The 24,544-nt window shown below is 41.0% G+C and overlaps 1 protein-coding gene across 1 annotated transcript in view; it reads left to right on the forward strand.

Moving 5' to 3' along the window:
* Nucleotides 1–24,544, forward strand: part of LOC103771402 (hemicentin-1-like) — a gene marked incomplete at both ends in the record, with an annotated part of 82,650 nt that overhangs the window by 8,009 nt on the left and 50,097 nt on the right. The window contains 9 exons of the mRNA XM_008938698.1: nt 2,832–3,107; nt 14,856–14,997; nt 15,409–15,536; nt 16,246–16,359; nt 17,584–17,742; nt 18,892–19,086; nt 20,011–20,109; nt 21,525–21,652; nt 23,181–23,325. Of these exons, the coding sequence (XP_008936946.1) occupies nt 2,832–3,107; nt 14,856–14,997; nt 15,409–15,536; nt 16,246–16,359; nt 17,584–17,742; nt 18,892–19,086; nt 20,011–20,109; nt 21,525–21,652; nt 23,181–23,325 (1,386 nt within the window). The remainder of the gene's footprint in view (nt 1–2,831; nt 3,108–14,855; nt 14,998–15,408; nt 15,537–16,245; nt 16,360–17,583; nt 17,743–18,891; nt 19,087–20,010; nt 20,110–21,524; nt 21,653–23,180; nt 23,326–24,544) is intronic.

Consider the following 24,544-nt stretch of genomic DNA (forward strand, 5'->3'; position numbering starts at 1 on the left):
CATGTGGTAAATTTGAGGAGAGGAACATCATTTAAGTCACACAGGGTACTCGAGTAGAATACAACAGTGACATCAGTGCTTACCCAAGTTCTAGCTCTACAACTCTGTTCTATATTTTGGCTATGAAAATCCTTCAGGCAGTTAGGGTATTCCCATATCCCTGTTCAAAACCATGTTTTGGAGGACGTTAAGCTGTTATGTTCTGCCCCAGAAACTGTGGGCAAAAGATTCTGGGTCTGAACTTTGCAACCATCCTCCTTCATACAGAGCAAACTGAAAGAGAGTCTGGACTTTTTTCCTTCTGATATTGGTAGTACTTGAAAAATGAGAGGGAAGAGGGAGAAAATTCCTGTATCCTCTTATTTACAGAGCACTGAGAGAGTGGCTGAGACTGACTCACTATGTAAACACGAGCAGTTAGTGTTCTGAGCCATGCAGAGGATTAATGTGAGGGGGATGCTTTGAAATCCTTGTGTACAAATATTTGGAAGAAAATGACTTGAAATTTCTTCTCTAAGGAAAGTAAACAATCTTTTCAAGTATTCTTAGTTTGCCCAGCTGACAGACAGTATATCACAGATAATCCATTTTGTCAACTGCTGCGTGAAAGGTATTGGGACTATGTCAACATTTTCTAGTATCAGAAAAAGCAAACACTTGAGTTGGACTTTGTCTTACAAATCTTTAAAATGTCAAATGGCTTGTTAGCTTGTGCAGCACCTCAACTAAAATGCCACTAAAGAAGTGGTCTAAATTCAGCTTAGAGTTTGGCTGGGGGATTGCTGTGTTAAGAGGCTACTCTAGTCTGAAAGATGCTGTGCCTCATTGGATTGAAATTCAAAATATAAGGATTTTAGTCCTGTACTGGTCTTCATCTAGCATAAAGCTTGTGAACCTCATCTGAGACTCCACAAGAGACTGAAATGAGGAGAAGCTGTGTCTGCCTGAGTTTAGGATTAACTCCCACTCTTTATTTATTAAGAGTATATAGACTTTTTTTTATTCCATCTTATCCCTGCTTTTCCTAGGATAATTGTTTTTTGGTGTGTTCTGATACAGATTGGGTCTTGCTCTTACAGCTGTCTCATTTCTGCTAAAGCATCCCACTCAGAATATTACTCATTGCAGATCTTTCTTTTTTCAAGAACTATCCTGGGGAAAACCAAGTGGAATTTGTATAGTTTTAATGGGAATGCATGAAGTGATGCATAGTGCAATTTTCTTTCTCAAACACTTAAATGTTGCCTCCTCGTATATCAGCAATATCTCAAGAAGGATCAGGATGACTGTTCCTATTTTAAGCATCTGTGGTTTCAGAGTTTAATTCCAGTACAGAATTATTGCAGCTGCTTTCTTCCAAGAGTGTGATAGAAGCGTACAGATGAGTAGACTGGAAAGCAAGTAACAAATAGTGACAGTTACAACATAAAATATGTACAGATAGGAAGCAGTAGGTAATTGGGTTACCTGAGCTTTGAGGTACAGAATTGCCCACCATCCTCACCTGCTCCAGTAGCTGGTACTCAGACCCCAGTCCCTCCAGTAGCTGATGCCACAGGCCTGGGGTACCTGCAGCCCCTGTTCTGCCTCCAATAGCTGGCACGCAGTTCATTCACATTCCCCTCCAGTTCCCCCACTAGCTGGCACTTAGTCCTTGCAGGACACAGAGAAAGAGTAGGGAGATGAGACAGAGAGTTAAAAAAGATTTAAGAAGAAGAGAGGGCAGCTTGTGGTGGTCAGGGGCAGGGCTCAGCCAAACAAGAGCACTGACTGTAGGTTTTTTACATGCCACAGGCCCCTTTTATGTCCCTCTCTGCCTGCTCCTCCCTGATTCACTGCCCTTGCAGATTCCTTCAGCCATCTGCATAGTTCAACAGCTTCCTCCCATATATGGGACCCCCAGGTTTGTGTCTTTTATCAGTTGCAAAGTCCAGGTTGGCCCCTCTTTGAAATGATGCTGGTAGCTTCTTGCTAGCCCGTCAGTGAGTATGGAGAAATTTGTTTACTTGTCATTGTCTGTGCTGTTGTTTGTCTGTCAGGTCTGTGTCTCTGTTTACCGTGTGCATTCCCTCCCCTTACCCCATTTGGCAAGGTCCCTGATCAGGTAAACTTAGAGGGAGAGATGCCCTCTCCTTCTACATTCCTTTATACAAACCATCAGGGAAAGAACTTGGTGATGATGCTTAGAGCAGATGTTGAGTTGGTTTCATTGTTCCTGTAAGGACAGCTTGCTAGTAATGTGGGTTTGTTTAATTTGTTTTTTTGGTTTTTGTTTTTTTTTTTTTGGTTGGTTAGGAGTTTTTGTGTGTTTTTTTTTGTTGTTGTTGTTTGGTTTTCATGTAAGGCCTGTAAAAATCTAGTGGATAGCTCAATCCCATCATGTGTGGTGACCCCTCAGTCAGAGGTCAGACTCAGACCTAGAGGTGGCCCTGTCTCTTCCTTCTATTGCTGTGGCCCTCTGACCTCTTGTTGGCTCTCTCCAGTGTGAGATGAGCTAACAGAACACAGTGCTGCATCCTCTCTCATGCGTGACCTGACCTTTCACCCTAGGAGATATGGTAGTTTTGACCTAAGTTGAGTGTGTTCTTGTGATGTAAACTCATGGCAGTTGGCTTAGAATCTGGGAATGGTGATGTTGCCCTGGGTTCTGTTTCATGGCCTCACAATTTGAAACAAAACAAAATACTAAGCCAATGTTAATTTTTTTTCTTGTTTTTTTTACACTAGAGCGTCTTTGAAGTTGTTTATCAAGAATCCACAAATGAAGCAAAGTTTCCTAAATCTTCTCCTCTTACAATTTTGTTCTTTATTCTGTGCTTTCTTCTGTGCAGAGCCCCCGCCCGTGATTCAGGTTCCCAATAACGTCACCGTTGTCCCAGGTGAAGGAGCCATCTTGACCTGCCTCACCCTGAGCACGGTGCGGTACAATCTCACCTGGCAGAGGAGTGGCAGGGATGTGAGGCTGAAGGAGCCCCTGCGAATAAGGGTGATGAGCAACCTGTCTTTAGAGGTGAAGGCTGTGAAGTTCACGGATGCTGGCAAGTACAGCTGCATCGCTTCTAATGAGGGGGGATCTACCACAGCATCAGTCTTCCTTACGGTGCAAGGTAACAAGGAAATTGCATGTTAAACTTACTCTTTCATGGTTTATATTTGTCTTGTGAGCTGTCTCTCTTAGCAACTTTTGTATTTTAATTTATACCTGTTGATAAAACCACCTGGAGACTGGAAAAATATTTTGTAGTTCTTCCATGTTTTAAAGTGGTGGTGGGAGTCACTGAACAGCACTAGTACTCCTTTTGTGAGGTTGCTTTGAGCTGTGTGTCTCTGTGACAGGGTTTGATCCTTCTCCTGTAACTCCCAACTTAACTGCTCTGCAAGGGAAGGCAGCTTGAGGTAGTTCTGTTGTTAGTATCTCCTAAAGAGTAGAGCACAGAAATGGCTACACACCCCCCCACCACTCCCCAGTATTTGTAGCCAGCCTCTACTTTGAGAGATTTCATGGGCTAGTTATGTGGATTATTATTTTCAATTTTTTTTTTTTCAGCATGTAACTGTAGTTACATATGCGTAAGTAAAATGGTGAAAGTTTCTGTGTTCATCTGGATTATTTTATGTCTCTTTATAACAAAATAGTACTTCTAAGTTTTTCTGTGTATTAAGCTATTGTATCTGTTTTGTAGTGCCAAGCTAGGAATTAATGATGATTTTTATGTAGGCAAGGATATGTCAAAATATGTCAGAACTGAAAAAAAACAGCATAGTTGAGTCCAAACAAGGTCTAGATACTGTGCAGTTGCTTCATACGAGGATTTTTTTTTTTTTTTTTAAAAAAAGTATATAAATGCAGTAATTTGGCTTGGAGCTAATCCTTTAAATATTTGAGTACTGCAGCTTTCTCACCACTTGCCTTGGTAATTTTGAGGTTTGAACCTTTGGTTCTTAACTGCCCATCTGTGGGTAGGAAGAGACAGGACTCAGAATATTTTAGTAATAAAGCTGTTCTGTCTGCTTGTAGGTGAGGATCTCTGCTTGCCACTGGTACTGGGTCATATTCTGTGCAGAGTGGGTAGATTCGTTAACTTTGCTGTTGTAATTCTAGCACTTTAATGAGTGGAAAACTTGGACTCATGAGAAAAAAAAAAAGAAATAAAAAAAATCAGTGGAATTGCCTGGATTAAGGTGCTCCAAAACACAGAAAGGTCAAAAGTAGAGTTGTAACACTTGCTAATAGGATGTATTTTTTCTTATAGGAAGAGCATACTGGTTTACTAAGGTGGAATAAGTAGGTGTGCAACGAATTATGTTGGGCCTGTTAAAAAATACAGCACAATGAAGTGTTTCTTCATTGGTCTGTTTGAGTTCCCCTTCGGTGGCTACAGCAGACTTAAAACTGTTAAATTTCTAGCAAGGCTGAAGGGGAAAGAGCCATGAAAAAAACTCAACACCTATACATTTGGAAAAATTAGTTTTGAATTCTGCAGGATTTTTCCATCAACACACTTATTCAAGCATGTCAAAAGCAGCAAGAGAAGTGCCCCTCTCCCTTGTTAATCTCTTCCTGGGATCTAGAATTTCTTCCCTAATGTCTGTAGACCAGCTGGGAGCTTTAACACAATAACCAAATTACTTCTGGCAGATTGTTTTTTTTTTTATTTTATTTTATTTTAGTAGTAAAGTTAAAGAAGTTTCCTGCTGCCACAGCAGAATGTTGAGTTTCAAATCACTTATATATGTAGAATGATTGTATCAAATAGTTGGGAATTGTGTTTTGGCAGGTCCGTGTATTGCTAACAGCTTTAAAGCATGTCTGAGATAACCCTCTTGGACAGTTTAGACAAGCTTAATTGGGAGTCTGAGTTGTATTTTCTTTCATTTCTGATGAAAGATACTTAGAAGAAATACGTAGGAAACATGCTTAGAACAGAGTAAATACGTAGAAAATGCTAAGCTGCAGCTAAGTTCAGCTTTCTGCACTAGTGCCTGGCTCTTTTTGCCCAGAAAAAGTCTTCTACTGCCCACCTTCCAGATGCTATATGCAGAACCTGAGTGGTATCAGGATGGTTGTATGTACCATTATTTGTGAACGTTTGTTAGCTTGGAGAAAATGATTTCTGTCAGATTTCTGGAGGTATTCTGGTGTCTGATTTTGTCATGTACAACCTGTAGTGCTTGATAGTCTAGAATAGTATTCAAAGGAACAGTTTATATTGGGCAGTAAAAGACTAAAGGATCCAGCTATATATACAAGAAAAAAAGCTTTATAGGGTTGTCATTGTTAACATTCTGAAAAAGGAAACTGGAAGTCTGGGTAATAGATTGAGATGGTTCATGCTTTGTGTAGTTGCAATTAATTCAGAATGTCAAATTAAATTCATATTGAAGCCCTTTATTGTGTTGGCACGGTTCCATATAGATCTCTGAATTTTGGATCACAAGAGAATAAACATTGCTTTCATCCCCATTTTCCTTCTGGAGTGGGACTTAAGGCAGAGAAAAAAAATGTCACTAGCTCTAAAAATAACCCAGCATCTGCTATACATGCTTAAGTGGATTGTAGTAAACCCTTGCTTTGAAAGCTTTGAGTTTGGTGCTGCTGTTCCTGAAAGAGGACATTCATCTGGTTTTTGTGCCAGCAGCTGTACAAATACAGACTGAAGTCTTGAGTGAGCATTGACTTTCTCCCCCAGTTTCATGTTCTGTGTGAAGAACATACTACAGTAAGTCATTAACTGTCCCCCAGGAATAGTGAGCACAGCTAGGTGAAGATCCTGTTTAAAACCTGTGCCTGTTTCTGGAGTGCTGATACACTGCTCAGAGCACTCTGAAAGGTCACAGAATGCACTGTTACAAATTTGAAGCAGAATAAGGGCAAGTGTAGGGTCCTGCACCTATGGAGGAATAACCTTATGCACGAGTACAGGTGAGGGGTTGACCTGCTGGAAAGCAGCTCTGTGGAGTGAAGAGTGTGGCCAGTAAGTTGAGGGAGGTTCTTCTACCCCTCTACTCAGCCCTCGTGAGGCTACATCTGGAATGTTGTGTCCAGTTCTGAGGTCCCCAGTTCAAGAGAAAGAACTACTGGAGAGAGTCCAGCAGAGGCTACAGAGGTGCTGAGGGGACTGGAGCATCTCTGTGATGAGGAAAGGCTGAGAGACATGGGGCTGTTTAACCTGGAGAAGACTGAGAGGGGATCTTCTCAATACTTCTCAGTGTCTAAAGGGTCCAGAGGATGGGGCCAGACTCTTTTCAGTGGTGCCCAGCAACAGGACAAGGGGCAACAGTCACAAACTCGAACCCAGGAGGTTCCACCTAAGCATTAGGGAAAACTTCTTTGCTGTGAGGGTGCCAGAGCCCTGGGACAAGCTGCCCAGGGAGGCTGTGGAGTCTCCTTCTCTGGAGAGGTTCCAAACGTGCCTGGACACAATCCTGTGCAACCTGCTCTGGGTGACTCTCGTTTAGCAGAGGGCTTGGACGAGATGATCACCAGAGGTCCCTTCCAACCCCTGCCCTGCTGGGATTCTGTGATAAACTCTCCAGCCTTCTCGGATTGTGTTGGTGCTTACTTGAGCGCTATGACTAACTTTTGAAGCACATGCTGATCTTTGAACCCTGTTAAATGGTGCCTACAGGGAGTAAATTGCTCAAATCCTCCCAACAGATGTCTTATTGCTCTTATAAATGAATTTGTGAAGGCATTTGCTACTTTTTCAGGTGCTATATATAACTTTTCAGCAGCATACAGCAGCTGTGTGAGGCTGGAGATTGGCCAGGAGCGTGAAACATCGGTGATCCTATAAACTTTCCAATGAGCTATTTCTCACTGGTGAGAGAAATTCCATGAGCTTGTGCACTTTCTCTTTTGGGTTTGTTACAGACTTGTAGGCAAAATATGAGTTTTCTCTATGCATGTTTATTAGGTTGAATTAATGCAGCATGCTGTGGTAGCTTGATGTTTTGTTCTTGATGTTTTGACACCCATAAGCGATACTGATTTGCAAGGGATATTTGAGGAAATTGTTTGGATGTTTTTTTTTAACTTTTAATTGAAACAGTGTATATACTGAAGAGGTTGCTTTGTGGTGATGTTTTTTTTTTGTTGTTTCCTTCCCCCTCCAAGAACTTCAAATACTCTAAACTCCCATCCCTGAAATTCAAGTGATTCTAAATGTGATTTTTATGGTAGCTTTGCATGTTTTCTGGTGTGAGTACATAAGAGTAGACAATGAAGCACTTCTTTTAATGACTGCGACTGTTTTGCCCCTACAACACAGCTGTATAGTATGTAGAAACTTTTACAGCTTTTGCTTATGTTTGTGTTGTCAATTAGTAGAGAAGTTTGAGTTTAGTAACCTCAGCATATGATGAATTCCAGCAGTTGATTAACAGGAATTGAGACAACTCTGAACATCCATCTTATTGGGAGCCATCTGAGGTAACCGAGTGCCAGCTGCTGTGCATGGAGCTGATGGGTGAGCAGCATGTAGGGCAGCATGTTACTCAGATGTATTCCTTGATCTGAATGTACAGGTGAAATAAAACCATACGTGCTGCAGTTACTGCTCTGCCCATAGCACGGTGGGTTTTCTTTACCTGCTACTTTGTTGAACATTTAAAAATATTGAAATGCCTGTTTGGCGTCACCATCACAACTGAAAGGCATTTTAACATCGTGTACAAGTAGCACTGTTAAATAATTGAGAGTGCTCTGTGCTAGCAGCTAAGTGCTAGAAGCACCTAAGCTGCACCTGAAGAAATAAGCACATATATTTTGTGTTCCACCTGTCCACCTAAGAAACAAAGTGTATGTTTGACTTTGGGCATTGAAGAATTGTCATTGCTGTGATAAGTCTGTTAAGTCATCTTCTGCCAAGCCAATATGTGACGAGAGTGCTGTCCTACCATGTGAATGGACTTGACTACAGGAGATATGAAACACAAGTGGGACCTGTTAGCCCTCTGACAAAAGAGAGTGTGATGTCTGCTGTAGGGAGCTGCTGTGAAAACTTCCTAGTGAACTAAGAGCTTGAAATCCAGGTTGAAAACCAGCTTCCCAGGAGACAGTGTATGTGACTTGGCCAAACCACAGCAGTGCTAGTGCTCAGATACACCCCAGACGAGGAGCAGAAGCCACAACTGATTGAACAGTGTGAATGTACTGAAATCTGGAATAGTTTTAGGGAAGAGACTGCCTGGATGGACAAAAGGTAGATTACCTCCTTGGCATAGCTCAGTGCTTTGTTCCCCAGATTTCCTCTGCTCTTTTCTCTGAAAAGGCACAGTATGGAAATAAATTTCTTAGTCTTTCATATCTCTATATAACTGATTGTGTGGGTATCATTCACTTAGACTCCTGGATGCATGCTGTGATAATGGGCAAGGAGAAATTTGTCACACTAGACTGACTTCTTTAAACACAGAGAAAACAAGAAAGATAATAAAATTAAAGTATTACTGCTTTACTTGCTATTTCAAACTTAGAAAGTGAACTAAATGCAGGGTGTCTAAAGAATGAAAAGCAGTTCAGTGCCTTCTCTGCTTCTTACTAGGCTGTTATTTGGAACTGTCTGAGAAGATGAGTCATTTTTTTTTTTTTTTCCCCAAGCTGCATATTTTAAAGTTGCTACCTCAAATCTGCTATTACTGTGCCACTTCCAGCCCTGTTAGAGCAGGAAGTAAAATGCTGAACTCTCAGCAATGTTCTTTGATGCAAAAATCAGTATTCTTCAAAAGGAAGATCTGAGTCAGTACATATCCTGGGTGCAGTCATTCATAGCAGGCTCAATGCTTGAATCAATCAATGAAGCTGCTTTTCAGAAACTAGCCTCTTGTTGCTGGAAAAGATAAAAGAAATCAGGGTATTAAAGAGAAGATTAGTGTCTTGCATCTTCATTTCTGTAATTTTATTTCTTGTTCACTATTTTCTTGCTGTTTTCACACATAAAATGTGTGTCTTTAAAAAGATTTCTAAGAGGAGTTTTGAAGGCGTAGAAGAGTAACATGTTTAGAAGTCAGTACATTTAGGTGTATTCTGACCTACCCAAACCTCTGATTCAGAGGCAATAGACTGTATGACTCTCTTGGAAACCAGCTCCTTGAAGGATACTTAATAATTTGATAAAAAGCAAAAGGAAGTATCGTAATTGTAGCTATAAGAAAGCTGACCTTTCCAGGAGGACTGTGTCCAGACAACTTTGGTGCATATCTGAATGTTTTTTTGGGAAGTAGTTCTTTTGCCTACAGAGAGAAAATGGGTGCTCCTTCCCCTGCTGGCTTTCACAGGACACTGCTTGGTGCTGGTGTGCATGCTGTATAGAGTATTATAGAGTCATGGAATTGTTTTAGTTGAGAGAGACCTTTAAGATCAGTGAGTCCAACTGTCAACCTAGCACTCTCAGGTGCCCCATGTGCCCCAGCACCACATCTACATGGCTTTTAAATCCCTCCAGGGATGGGGACTCCACCACTTCTATGGGCAGCCTGTCCCAGGGCTTGACAACCCTTGTGGGGAAGACATTTTTCCTCACGTCCAACTTAAACCTCCCCTCATGCAAGTTGAGTCCATTTCCTCTTGGCCTGTCTGTTCTTCCTTGGGAAAAGAAACTGACCCGCCTCATTCCAACCTCCTTTGAGGGGATTGTTGAGTGTGAGAAGGTCTCCCCTGAGCCTCTTTTTCTCCAGGTTAAAGAACTCCAGTTCCCTCAGCTGCTCCTCACAAGACTTGTGCTTTAGGCCCTTCACCAGCTTCGTGGCCCTTCTCTGGATGCACTCCCACCCCTCAATGTCCTTCTTGGAGTGAGGGGCCCAAAACTAAAGCTAGTATTCAAGGTATGGCCTCATCAGTGCTGAGCACAGGGGGACAATCCCTGCCCTAATCACTGGCCACGGTGTTTCTTCTATCACAACAGATCAACTTGTGGTAGCAGGGGCTGCTGTTGGTCAAGTTGCAGCTTGTGCATACTCCCTGGCTGAAGAACAAGAAGATCCCAGTGAAGTTCCATCTCTGCCCTACAGAAGTTACATACATGATTGGAAGAGTCTTGCAAAAGCAACCATGACTATTCCTGCTGTGTGTCGTTCACCTGAGTGAAGGGCTAAGCAGATGTGGAAGCAGATGTTTCCGTGGTTTGTGGTGGGGCGTCACCTTTGCAGAGTGCCAGAGCAGGGAATGATGGAGCATGGCACACCCTGTGTGTGTATGGCCGAGGGTGGTTTGGGAGGGAGATCACTGGGAACTTGGCAGCTAAGTGAGATGGCTGGCGAGTGAATGGTGCAAGATAAAAACGTCCAAAGACAATATTCCTTTTTAATTGGGGTCACTTAGTTGATGCCAAAAGTACAGATGAATGCGGCTGGTTGATTAATGCTGAAGGCTACTTTTTGTTTATCCCTATTGAGTGTTTTGATCTGTATTTATGCTGTAAGAAATCTGTTCTCGGCTTGCTATTCGAACAGGAGCTTTTGTCAGTTTTTCTGTTTATGTGCAATTTTTCTTCTCTGCTGCTTTCATTTGGCTTGTGAAAAAAAGTGTAAAGTCAAATTGAATATTAGTTCCAGAGTATATTGCTAAATCTGATTTCAACTTAATCAAAATCAGATGAATGCAGAGGATTCCTTTAGTGAATGCAGTGACAGGTTATGTGTATGTCTGTTATTATTTCATAACACGGGCTATAATGTGAATTCTGTGCCTGATCTGACATCAAAGTGGAAACCTATGTTCTGGGAGGAAGTCTCATAACCCCAGTCTTCTCCCTCACTCAGGGACATATGTTAGTAGTTATGAAAATAGTAGAGGTGGATATTCCACCCCCCCACCCCCCAACACCTTCTTGACACTAACAGAATGTAGATTTTTAGACATTTAGAGATCAAAGCCATTCACTTCCCTTTATGTGTTTCCACGTGGAAAAACTGAGGCATAGCCTTAAAGCTCACAGTAACCCAGGAATTCATAGGCAGTGCTGTGGTCACGCAGGACTTTAGCCTAAAGAGAATTAAGCTTTCACTCCAACACTACAGTTCCTGTGATACTAAAAGCAGGGCCTTGTGATAAGCATCTGCTCTGGCAGTATCTTGGTAGTTAGGAGCTCGGGTAGGTCAGTTCAGACTCTTTAATTGGTGCTGACAAGAGTGGGCTGGGACTACGGAGAACTCTTAGTGAATAGGCTGGACACAGGGATGGAGCTCCATCTGTTCTCTCCTGGTAGCTGGGTGCATGTAGGAGGGTCTGGATGTTTACTGCAAGGTCTCAAAGAAGTGAAATTTTGCAAAAACCAAACCCTTGGAAAAAAAATGCAGCAAACGTGTATGAACTGCTGCAGTGGTGGTGTTTTACATGGTTATTTTTTGATCTAGATACATTGAAATAGTTGTTCTTCTTTAGCTTTGGTAATGCATTACTCACCAGGTGAATAGTTTGAATCATTTAGTTTTCCAAAAATACTCTTAGTGTAAGAGGCAAGAAAGAATCGTGAGGGTGGTACAGAAAAATATTGATCCTTTATAAGTGGTGACTCAAATATCACTTCCAGGGTGGCGTTTGAGGAAGAACTTCTATTAAGAAAGAGAAGGAAAAAAAAAAGACACACAAAGCAGTGAAAAAACTTTGGCAATAAGTCTTTTTTTTTGCTAATAAAGAGTGATAAGAGGGCATTTTGTGTTGTATGAAATAAAGTTTGGTGTTTGCTGTCCCTTCTTCATGTTAAGTTTAACAGTTTTAAGTGGTTTTAATGGATATTAGGGCCAAGAATAGTTAAAAGTGTGAATGCTTCACACCCCAAAAATAATCATGCCAAAAATCTTCTTTCTGTTCAGAAGCTTTGTACATGATCTGTGTTGTTTAAAAAGTTTTATTCTACAGCCTTGAAGGGGGTTGGCACTCTAAGGTGCTTATGATTCTCCTGCCCATGTACAAATCTTCTTCCCTATGATACAAAGAACAAAAGTGATCACTCTGATCACTCTCTGTGCCTGCCTGGTGGCAGCACAAACACAACAAGATGATTAATGGCAAATGTGGCCTCACTAATACTAAAGGTACCAGCTAGACTTAAAACTGTGTATATTGACTTTTTCCAATTAATTTCATTGCTTATATGTTAAATATAAAGATTTCTTCCACCACCTTCTGCTCATGTGATAATATTCTGTGAAAGTAACTGCAGAGATGAGGGTGTGTTGCCAAAGCACGATGTGTAATTGCTGTTGGAGACAAGCAGTTTCCTAATACCAGCATGAGAGGAGACCTTCCTGAAGACCAGAGCAGGCAGAATATCTCCCAGTGTTTCTTGGCAGGATTTAAAACAAAATAAAAATAGCTAAGAAAGCTGTGCACATCATGAATCACTTGAGGACAGCTCTGTGACTCGCAGGCATTTCTTGCCTCTCCCTGCCCCCTTGTATCTGGATTTAATCCTTGTACTTCTGGAACTACATCTCTGCCTTCCTCTGGTGCCTTTTCTCTGCGAGCCCTGAGGTTTCAGCACTGTTACAAAACACAAGAGGGACTTTTCAGAACCCTGCAGCTTTTTATTAAATCTATAAGTCAGAAACTGCTGAACTTGGGGAAGGTTAGTGGGCATAAACGTAAGAAAGGAAATAAAGCATTATATGCATCAGTGTTTGCAGTTTTGCAACAGTGTGAAAATTAGTTGCTGTTTGTTTTATTTATTCCTTTTCTTTGGCAGCATAGCTGTGTGGTTTTGCATACACTTTTACTTGCAGATCTCAGAATCTTTTACAAGCTCATGCATCTAGTTAATGACCAATACCAGAATCATCAAGTCCTGGCAGTAATAGTTCTGCTCCCCCGAGCACCAGGTCCCATTCTGCATCAAAGGGCTTCCCCAAACCAGCAATTACAATTCTCTTTGAAAGAGGGATTTTGTGCTCTACAGGGGCATGTAGATAAGTTTGCATGAATCACTAACAGATGTGAATTATTCATGAAACTCAAACACAAATCACAGTGCAAATATTTTTAATGAAAGTATACTAAAAAGGTTAAATCAAAGTTATGGCCATGGCTTGTATACAACTAGCTCTATTTCAGAACTAAATTTCAGCTCTCCTATTCAATAAGTTGTATGCTAGAGCACATCATTCTATAGTAACTGTGTGGCAGGCAATAAAGTGTCTTATACCCATGGGACTCCCCTGCCCTGCAGCTGTGATATGTTGTAATTAGTCCGTATTATCAAGTGAAGTTGGACCTGCAGAGCCACAGACATCTTGTTAAAATCAGCAGAATGTGACCCGATAGTCTAGAGACCTGCCAGCCTGTACTTCCCAAGCATCTGCTACTCTTGATAAACCCTTCCCTGTAAAAGCTGAAGAGATCTGCTGTTCTTATCTGTTCTCTTAATTTGTTGTTTGAGCATTTGAAAACCGTTTAATTTCTCATTATCTCATTTTCTATCAGTCACTAATCCCCTGTTGTGAAATGTGCTGAGATGGGGGGAGGAAGGCTGCCTTCTGAGTTCTGTGATTTGATGCCATTTGCTTAAAGACCTGCTGATTAACCCCCACCATGTTTCTGCCCTGCAAGGAGGCAGAACCTGCCTCGCTGTGTCATAGAAGCAGCACAGCCATCTGCAGGGAAGTCCTTCTTCCAGGCCAGAGAAACACTGTGGGTTTTAGTTAGCAGCTTTTTAAGCAATTGGTTTTACAACACAAAGCTTAAAAAATAATCTTCCTCCCTGCAGTGACAGTGAAAAGGGCCCAGTATTAATTCTTCCAGAAGGGAAGGGGCATTTGCAGTAGCACTTGGAATTGTTTCTGGTGTTATGACAGCCTGAACTAGAAGGGTTGATGCTATTCATCTGGAAGTTGCACAGCATCACCCCTTCATCTTGTTCTTGGTGGCTTCTGCCACACACCAACAGACTGTGCATGCTGGTTCTTAGACACATTTTTCCTTAGCAGCCATGAAAACATGTCAAACATCACATGGGCCTGTTGGATGGTGTCGTTCCCACTGAAGCTAATAAAAATGAGCTATGCAGAGCAGCCCTACCTTTGGGTACCTCTGTGTTACACCTGTTTTGCCTCTCTAGAAGAGACAGTTAGGCTTAGGCTTTTCAGTCTGTGGCTGCTAGTGAAGAGACACATGTTTATAGAAGGTGTGATTAGCAAAAGGCAAAGCTCCCCAGGTGAAGGTCGATGCCACTGATTTAAGAGTAGCCAGTTTCAAGCTGTAGCTCAGATGGACTTGCTTTTGTCACTTGGATTATATTCTTGTCATTGCTGTCCCTGAAGATTTGTGGTCATTAGCTTTAGGTTTCAGGAGTCTGCACAAATTCTACTTATATTGGTCAAAATTGACTCTGTTGCCACTTCACTGGTTTTAAGCATGCATAAACAATTCTAAGTTAATTATTACATAATTATTATGTTCAAGGTGAACCCCTGTGAAAACACTAATGCTGTCATAGTTTCTTTTCAAAGTGATGGCCTGGAACCACTGCTTCTTTTTCCAGCCTGTCTTTGTGACCTTGATGGATCACGTTGGTGAACTTTGCTTGGATTTGGCAGCTTTTTATCAGAATTTTTGCCCACATTTGGGAGTTCCAAGTTCTGCATCTTGGAACAAAGAAAACTATGTAGGCTTGTGAAGTAATTTGATCTCTGTACCCTGAGTCCTGACTTACTAACTTTTGGAAAGATAGGCATGTTTTATGCTGAGGGATGGGTCTACTGTGCTGGAGGAGACCAGTGGGCTCTAGCCTTTGTCAGGATTGTTTTCTCACTATAGAACTGTTTGAAAATGTGTATAAAGTGTTTATTATAAACAATCTGCAAGGGTTTTCTAAATTGATATTTTTAATTTCTATTTTTAACTTTTTTTTTTTTGTTAGAACCACCTAAGGTTGTCATTTCACCTAAGAATCAGACTTTCACAGAAGGCTCTGAAGTGTCTATCAGGTGTTCTGCAACAGGTTATCCAAAGCCAACAGTAGTGTGGACGCACAACGATATGTTTATTGTTGGCTCAAGCAGGTAGGGGTTATTATCTTGCTTTATTTTTATCTTTTGCTTATGTAAGAAAGATGGTTTGAAGAATGCCAAAATACTCTATTTTTTTCCACAGGAGTCTATGAGTTTTGGAAATAATACTTCAACCTTTGCTTTTAACTCTTTAAATTTCCTTATCTCTAAAATGGAAATACTTTAGTTCTCTTCTTGAGAAGACTTTTCACAAGGTTAATTTAAATGCTTTTCACAAAATGCATTGATAATCTCTGGTAAATAATTTTACTATTATTGTTTAATATGAGATAAAAACCAGCAATACCTGTTTATAACCCACCTGATCATGTTGCTGCTGCTGCTGGTGCTTAGAGTGTGGATGGAACTCTTACCCTCTTTTCTTTAACTGATCATTTTGGTTGGTCCCCTGTGTCCCCCCAGGTATAGGCTGACCCCAGAAGGCACTTTAATTATAAGAAAGGCAATTCCAAAAGATGCAGGAATTTATGGTTGCTTGGCAAGTAACTCAGCTGGGACAGAGAAACAGACATCCACCCTTACATACATCGGTGAGTAAAAGAACCAACACAGTGGAATTAAAAAAGCAAACTAATACCTCATCAAGGAGGAGCTCTTAAAATTAGTATAGCTATGCAGAAAGTGTTGGTAGAAATTTTTTTTAAAAACTAAGACAACATATTGAACAGATCCCTAATGTCCATTTTGTTTTGTGTTCAAATCCAAGTAGTATTGTTAGATGATGTTTTGGGATTAATGTTTCTTCTTAGGCTGTTTTTAAGAAAAATACCCAGAATTAGTTATTAAAGTGGAAAAGGCTTGCAAAGCTGAGCAGGCCTTGGGAAAAGAAGTCATGTTTCTGTAAACTTCTGTAGTGTGCTTAGCACCCTGGATTTCTAATCCAAATTGTGTCCTCTAAGCACTGTGTTAATAGCAGAGGACTAAAATTCTTGATGACCAGATCTGGCTAGAGAGGGAGAGTCACTCTTAATCTTGTAAATTCCTACATGTTGAAACTTCTCCAGTTTGATCCTTAAATTCCTGTGTATCCTATGTGTGTTCCAGGTGCTCTGGGCCAGATGTTACTTTTTCATGTTTCCTAGTGTTTATCTGTCACCTTATGTCATTCTTAAGACAGACTTTTAGTGCATATATTCTTCCATATAACAAGAGAAAACTAGAGTCTTTGATGGTTTGTGTCTTAAAAGTGGTGTATGCTTTGCATGAGGAACTAATTTTTTCTATGTTGTTTCTTTTTAGAGAGCCCAACACTGACCATAGTTCAAAATGAAATTCTGGTTGCTCTTGGAGACACAACTGTTATGGAGTGTAAAACAACTGGGATCCCACACCCCCAGGTTAAATGGTTTAAAGGTGCACTTATTACTTTGTGTTCAGCTTATTTACTTTAGCAGAAAGACTTAGAACGATGATCTTGAAGTTACTTCATGTTCTCAAAAGCTTTATGTGGTATTCAAATAGTGGCTGACCTGTGAAATTCTGTAAATAAGGCATTTGACCTCTAGGGGATAAATTATTGCTCCTGTTTAAATACAGTGAGTTAACATAGTGTAGCATAATTAATTAAAAAAGCAAACTGAGCCTCTTGCCTACGTAAACAAGGTTAATTCTTCTGTCAGGAAGCATTTACCTATATGCTATAAAAATTGCAAAACAGTTTTCTGTTTTTCCCATTGGATGTTTGCTCATATTCCTTTGCAACACTGAGGGAATTTGTGTATGTGGCTTCTTTGGAATCTCAGAGACATGTACTGCAATTCCTTTAGCAGTGAGGCAGTGTATTGGGTATCAGAAGTGCAGGAGTTTTCATAGAGTTAAATGGGAGTCAGAGAATCCCATGTCTGAAGACTGAACATGTGTTCTCAGAAAAAGCAGCTGACTCCTGTGTGTGGTTGTATAAACCACCTGCCTGCTGATTTTTCTGGAAAACCAATAATCTTGTTAGGTAGATACTGCCAACAGATAGCTTAACCAGTCCAAGATTTCATCTCTGACAGTGGCTGGAGGGAAGCCCAAAACTCCTAGTGGTCTGGTTGCAAATAACTTTCCTTCAAAGGAAGCTTCTTTTGTACTCATTGCAGTTAATGGATGGTTTGTATTTAAAAGCAGGAGTCAATGGGCTTTGATACTCATCCTAGAGTACGTGTGGCCCAGTTCTGAGTGTTACACATTGATATTGTGGCTCCTGCTGAGCTTGAGAAGTAGCAGAGCTGTTTTTGAGGTTTTGAGAAGTTCTGAAATTGGTACAGAGCTGGTAGACAAGTGGCTGCCACATGTAGCCTCTGATTTGGGAAGGAGAAATGCAGCCTGGCACACTGTCCTAATGCTCATCACTGTCCAAAGCTACTTGGGTTTGTGTTCGCCTTGTGAAACAATTAAATAACAAAGAATTGTATCTAATGTAGTAATGAATTGTTCCACTCAGCTGAGTTGAAGACCAAGTACTCATCTGCTAAATGAATACAGCCACGTTGTGAACTGATCTCAAACGTGGGCATTGTTTTGCTGGAGTAATTTTGATAAATACCCTGTTATATTTCAGTTACTGGTTTGTTTGTTTTTGTTGCCTGGATTTAGGTGACTTAGAGTTGAGGGCATCAGCATTTCTCATTATCGATACTCATCGGGGTCTTTTGAAGATCCAGGAAACACAAGACCTGGATGCTGGTGACTATACCTGTGTGGCTACCAATGATGCAGGGAGAGCTTCTGGAAGGATAACTCTAGATGTTGGATGTAAGTAGCTTGCAACCTAGACAGGAAATACTCTAATTTCAGTGTTTCTGTATCTGACCCCTGGTACCTTGGTTATCTGAACCTTTCTCATAAATACGTGTGAGTCTGTGTGCATGCTGGGAGCAGCTTTTTGGTTGTGTTTGCTATTTCCTTGTCCTGTTTGGATTCCAGTTTTCCTTCACTCTTGCTTTACAAAGCATAAAAGTTACGTAGTCTTCTCTTACGTGGAAGAGAGAGGCAGAGAAGGAAACTACTCAAACCTCAACCTGACACAGCTTTCAAGTAGAGGATATATGATACTTGCTGAAGTTACTCATAAGGTTACTGTAACTTAGCCCTTCCTCTCCACTTGCTCTCATTCTTTCTAACTACTTGTGGCCTGACACATCACATCTTATTAAATGCATGTTCCTGTCAGGCACATACTTTCTGAAGCAATGAGCAATGCCATTTGAAAGAGACAAACAACTTAACAATGCTAACACTTAAGTATGTGTGTTCACCTGATGGGAGTGGCTGTACCTTCACTTTTTTTGGTTTAGCCCATTTCTGAGCTCCCCATTGTAAGTACAGAGCACATAAGGCTGCTTGTGTAAGGGGTTGCTAGAGTTAGGAATCTGTTGTTAGAATAATAATTGGGCCCCTCACTCCAAGAAGGACATTGAGATGCTGGAGTGCATCCAAAGAAAGGCCATGAAGCTGGCGAGGGGTCTGGAAGCTGGTCTAGGGGTCTTGTGAGGAGCGGGTGAGGGAACTGGGGTTGTTTAGCCTGGGGAAGAGAAGGCTCAGATAGACCACCTTGCCATCTACAACTCCCTAAAAAAAGGTTGTAGTGAAGAAAAATGTCTTCCCCACAAGGGTTGTCAAGGCCTGGAACGGGCTGGTCAGGGTAGTGGTGGAGTCCTCAGCCCTGGAGGGGATTGAAAAGCCATGTAGGTGTGGTGCTGAGGAACATGGTTTAGTGGTGCCCTGGCAGTGCTGGGTTAATGGTTGGACTTGATGATCTTCAAGGCCTTTTCCAAATTAAACCATTCTTTAGAATGGTTTAGTTTCTTTAAATTTAGGTCATCAGCCATGTAAGTAGAATGCCAATGTCACGTTGCAACTCCTATTCACTTTCTGTGTACTGGTTTCTCCCCTTTGTTCCAGCTCCCCCAGTGTTCACGCAGGAGCCCAGTGACGAATCGGCGGAGATCGGCTCCAACCTCACGCTGCCGTGCTACGTCCAGGGCTACCCTGAACCAAAGGTTAAGTGGAGGCGGCCGAACGGTGCTCCCCTTTTCTCAAGACCGTTTGCAGTCAGTTCTATCAGTCAACTCAGAACAGGAGCTCTAGTTATTAACAGTAGGTAGACCAAACGTAATAAAAAAAAAAGATTCCAGAAAGAAATAGGGCATACGCAATGCATTTAAGTTACTGTACTATACAACATTGTGAACTTTGTGAAAAGACTTGATTTTATCACAGATTGTTTCTGATTCTGACTTCATAGCGTTTGATATGCAGTTTGTTTTCCCAAGAGTTTGTGAATTCAGTTGTTTGGTTATTGACTTCACTTGTCATAGAAATTATTGCACCTTTGCTTAAATATATGTGGATTATGGTCTCTGTTGATACTGAGGAGTCATGGATCTATTTATTTATTTATTTATTTATAGAGAATTGTTTCTAAACTCACTGTTTTACACAAGTATTAATTTGCGAATAACTACAAATTCTGCAAGTGGCTTTGCAATATCAGTTATTTGGAGTATTTCAGCCCCCTTACACTAAGTGGTGTTTTTATCTTTTCTTAATTAGCTTTTTTGTTCTTTCGTAGACATAATCAGGTTGGGTGTAGTAATTCCTCTCTACATACAGTGCAGTAGCTCATTTCTTATGTACCATTTTGTGGGTGTCTACTCACACACAGACACACATTGCTGCCTGTAGTAAGCAGTATTCCATAGTCAGTGCACTATATGATGGCATATGTACATGTAGATCTATAGTGTACTACTGTGTATTATTTGTGCACATTATTATATGCTATATTGAAGTATATACAATAGATAAAGTGATGAAGAATGTCATGTACATGTATATAATGCTATTATTACTCACGTGCTCATACTCAGCCATTGCTTCTGTACTTGGTGGCAGATGGAAAGGGATGATCTGGCCAAAACTGAGTATTTGAAATTAAAGATAATAGGGTGTCGAAGTGTTGCAGACTTTTCAATATCATTTCAGATGCTGCAGTTTGATCTCTTCTTTTCCTCCCTCTAGATTTGTGGGTCAGTGATGAAGGAACTTATATCTGTGAAGCTGAGAACCAGTTTGGAAGGATTCAGTCACAGCCAGCCACAATCACAGTAACTGGACTGGGTAAGGCTGGTTAATGTCTGTGACCACTGGCTGCATTTCAGTGCCTGGGGGAGGTGATACGTGGTGGTGTTTGTACAACAAAGAGGAAGTCTGTGGGTTATGGACATACAGGGTGATGTAGCAGTATGTTGTATTTATACACTTGCAGTTGTCCATGCAAACTGAGAAGACATTTGCATGGAATATTATAATTTCAGTGATTTTTTTCATGTTAAAGCATTGTCTTTTGACTGGCTACATTAATTTGGATTAATTCCATCTACACTTTATAACATGGACCTTAAAATGCTTTATTCTGACTTCTATTTCTTATTCCTAAGTAAATTTACGAAGGACTGAAAAATCCCCATAGTGATGAATGCTAGTGGCTTGGTGGGGGAAAAGCAGCAGCGATGAACTTGCTTAGATCAGTGTGTTGATATAACTGGGAAGAGCTCTCAGAGCTCCAAGATGACAGTAAATGTCCAGCTTTGACAATAGCTCTGCTATTTCAGAGTTGTTTATTATCTCCGCTGGACAATTGGCAATAAAAGGAAAAACAATGCTATGGACTGTATACATTTGTGGGAGGATCAGGATGAAGTTCATCTGTCATCAAATAAACCATTTGTTAACTGAAAACATGTAGTGGGAGTCTGTAATTCTAGCAGAATTTGAAAGACCTGTTTTTACCTATTAAAACTATTATTTAATCCCCGTTACTTAAAATGACTTTACCAAGCACGTGCCTAGGAGAGCTTTCTCTTGGCTTTTTACAGAGCATGCAGAATTTTCTGCTGGGCTATTGACTTCTAATCTTTTAACATTTTGTGCTCAAAGGAAATTACCACTTATTTTTTGTCCTTTCCAAACTTGCTACTTTTGTTCTTTAGTATTTTTCCCAAGTAAGGAAAAACAATGTATCAGCTTGGTATCAGAGGGACAGGAGTTTTCAGGGAAATACTGGGTTGGATCCAGTTTCAGCTGGACAATGTCTTCCATTTGCTGGCATTCCTTAGTCTTGGGATCATCGTATGTGTATTCCTTCAGCTTCCTTTCTCTCCTATGCTACCCTACCCCTTCACTCATTTCTTTCTTTTTTTTCCTGCTTGCAACATTGAGATTTCAGATACCAGAATCCCATCTGGTATTTTTTGTTGAAATATTAAGTATGGTGGAACTCTCATGCTGTTTATTGATGACAACAAATTTTTCTTATCCCTTTATTTTTTTTCCCCTTTCTCTTTATATTGCATATTTTTCATTGTATGAAATACTTCTTGCTCTATATTTTTAGTACCTTTTGCAAGCCCTTTAGCTGCTGCTGCTGCACGTATCATTAGTGACAGGTCTAATAATAAAAATTCATATTTATTACTTTACATGGATTTATTAAAAATTCTGATGATTTCTTCTCATTCTTTCCTTTGTTCAAGTTACACCTCTGATTGGAGTAAGTCCAGCCACAGCCAATGTAATTGAGGGGCAGCAGCTCACTTTGCCATGCGTGCTGCTCGCTGGGAACCCCCTTCCAGACCGGAGGTGGATAAAGAACAGCATGGTGGTAAGACTGGCTTCTTTCCTGTAGGATCTATTGCCAGAGAAAATCCACCACTGACCTTTCGAGCTACAATAACAACTTGGTTCAATTTACAAAAGTTGCTGTACGAATATACTAGTAGATTTTATGCCTATAAATAAAGGTTCTTCAGGAGACTGGTAAACTGGGAACAAGGAGCCATTAGCCCATATCCTATCACGATGTGGCCATGTAAAAAGCCTCTCCCTACTTTTCTCATAGCTCCCCTTTAAGTACCAAAAGGCTGAAATAAGGTCTCCCCAGAGCCTTCTCTTCTCACAGATGAACAACCCCAACTCTGTCAGCCTGTCCTCATAGGAGAGGGCTTCCAGCCCTTGGATTAATTGTTGTGGCTTTCTCTGGCCCCACTGCAGGAGGTCCATTTCTCTCCTGTGCTGCAGGCTCCAGAGCTGGACATAATGCTATTGGTGGGGTCTCACCAGAGTGGAACAGAGGAGCAGTATCCCCTCCCTCAACCTGAGTGAAATTTCATTTCTTTAATAGCAGCAAAATCACTGACTTCCACATCCCTATAGAGGTCTACTTTTTATTTTGCTTGCTAATTTCTCTGTAAAGCCTTTTTTTCCACAGCTGTGATTAAAAAATGATGGCAAAACTTTTGATTTATTGTCACGAAGCAGAACTCTGGCACTACCTGGCCCTTTGCTTGCTAGAGTTTTCTGCTAAGGTTTTGTATTGCTGGGAATCGTTGGCCTTTTCTTTAGACTGTGTAAGTGCAAGTAGCACAGGATGTATCTTCTGTGAGAAATACTGGCAGGATCCTCCTCCTTGAGTTACTAATTCCCCTGTACAGTAGGGCTAGTTTCCTGCAATTGTAAGCTCAGGGCAAAAGTTACACTCCATGGAAAGTGCTGGAGTAGGTTCTATTTAGAGAAGAATGCAGCTTTTTCTGAGCATGACATGGCTGGGACAATTCTGTGTTCTAACAGCCTTTCAGCAAGGCCGGTCTGTGCTGCTGAGCTCAAGGGATTTTTTGATGCCTCTGTAGGGTATATAATTTTTTTTAAAGTTATCCTGTGGTGAAAGTCACACTTATCTGTCACAGTGGTATGCTTCAGAGCTGATCTCTTCTACTTGATAGATATGGCAAGTTAAAAGTTAATTAAAAAACTAAATCTATTTGTGGAAGTAGAACAAGTCATTGCATTGGGATAGCCAATAAAAAATGAAATAAGATAATTCAGCTAAATTTGTTGCTGCTTGAGTGCACGATTATAGGCATTAATGGCAGTTCTATATGTGCTGTGGCAGAGCAGAGTTGCTGCTGCAGATCTCAGCCTCACTCCAGCAGTAAATATGAAGTGCTACCAAAATTCTTATTTAAAATAAGCTTTATGTGAATAATGGAAGGTAGGAAAAGTTCTAGTAAATTCTCCAGCAGCATATAATTTTTAAGAATGTGAAACAGTCAAGTAAAGCCACGCTGCATCCCAAAGTAAATATTATCAATGAGTGGTTTCTTCAGTAAAATGCTTCATCACTCTCTTGGCAGCTGGTTCCCAACCCCTACGTTCATGTCCGCAGCGATGGAAGCCTCCACCTCGAGAGGGTTCGGCTGCAGGACGGGGGCGACTACACCTGCATGGCAAGTAACGTGGCTGGGACAAGCAACAGAACCACTACTGTTAATGTGTATGGTAAGGAACACGGTCTGGTGGCTTTTCTTCCCAACAGCAGCTTTGTTGTTACAGTTATATTAATTTCTCAAATTTCCTCTTTTGTAACGATGTTGTTTTGTGAAGTGACCTGGTGGGAAATTGGATCCATTGCACAGGAAAGAGCTGAGTGATTGAGACTGTTTTTAAAATACAATAACAAAACCAGCATTTTGTGATTGTTAAAATATCCTCATTTTTAAAAATCTGCAAAGGTTGGGCTGTGCAGTATTCATCTCTAGAATTAGTAGCAAAAAGGATGCAAGTGGAAATTTACTAGAAAACCATGAAAAGAGTTGTCTGGGGGTTTCATAGCTGATAAAAATGTAAGGGCTGGGGCTGGGCTGGCCACGAGACAAATGATAGACACTCTTTATTGACCCCTCTCCCTTCCCAAAGGAGAAGAGAAAGAGAATAAGGGAGAGAGACTTATGGGTTGGAAAACTAAAACAGCTTTAGTGAAAATAATAACCATAAAATGAAATAGATACAAACATATACAAACCCAATATCAAACCCAACCCCCTGATGGCAATTGGGTCCCCATCACCATTGGTGCTGTGGAGCAGGCACTGGGGAAGCCCCAGACTGAATTCACTGCCAGACAGGAACTGCATTCAGCAGCTGGATTCTGGACCTAGATTCAGGAACACAGGGATCAGATCGAAGGCAGAATGGACCCAGTCCTCCTTGGACACCAGCCATTGAAGAAGAGGCTTGACCCTTGTGATCCCTCAGCTTTTGACATACGTGGATGGAATCTCTCATTGGTCAGTTTAAGGGCACCTGTCCTATTCGCTTCTCCCTGCAAGTGACACCTCTTACTTACTGCACCCCAACATGGCACACAAGGTTTAGCAGTGTGGTCTGCACAGGAGCACATACAAGCAAGAGCCTTTCTGCACACCTCAGTCGTTGGTAGTACCTCTAAACATGGAGCATTATCACTGCTAACAGCAGACAGTGTCTGTGAAAATCTGCCATGAACTTCAGAAAGTGCAGTGAGTTAGAACAGGCTGAGCTGAAAAGTAAAATCACTGAAAAGAATTAGTTCTGTTCTCGCTCAAACAAGGACATGTAAGGAAGCACATGTCATGAGAGAATTAGAGAGAAAATGAATTTTGAGTTTGGCAAAATGTGTTTTGGTATTTTGGGGTTACTTCCCCACCTTTTCTTTTTTTTTTCTTTAAATAAGACAGCA

The sequence above is a fragment of the Merops nubicus genome, unplaced genomic scaffold, assembly GCF_000691845.1.
Source record: "Merops nubicus isolate BGI_N331 unplaced genomic scaffold, ASM69184v1 scaffold8294, whole genome shotgun sequence".
In the NCBI taxonomy this organism is placed as follows: domain Eukaryota; kingdom Metazoa; phylum Chordata; class Aves; order Coraciiformes; family Meropidae; genus Merops; species Merops nubicus.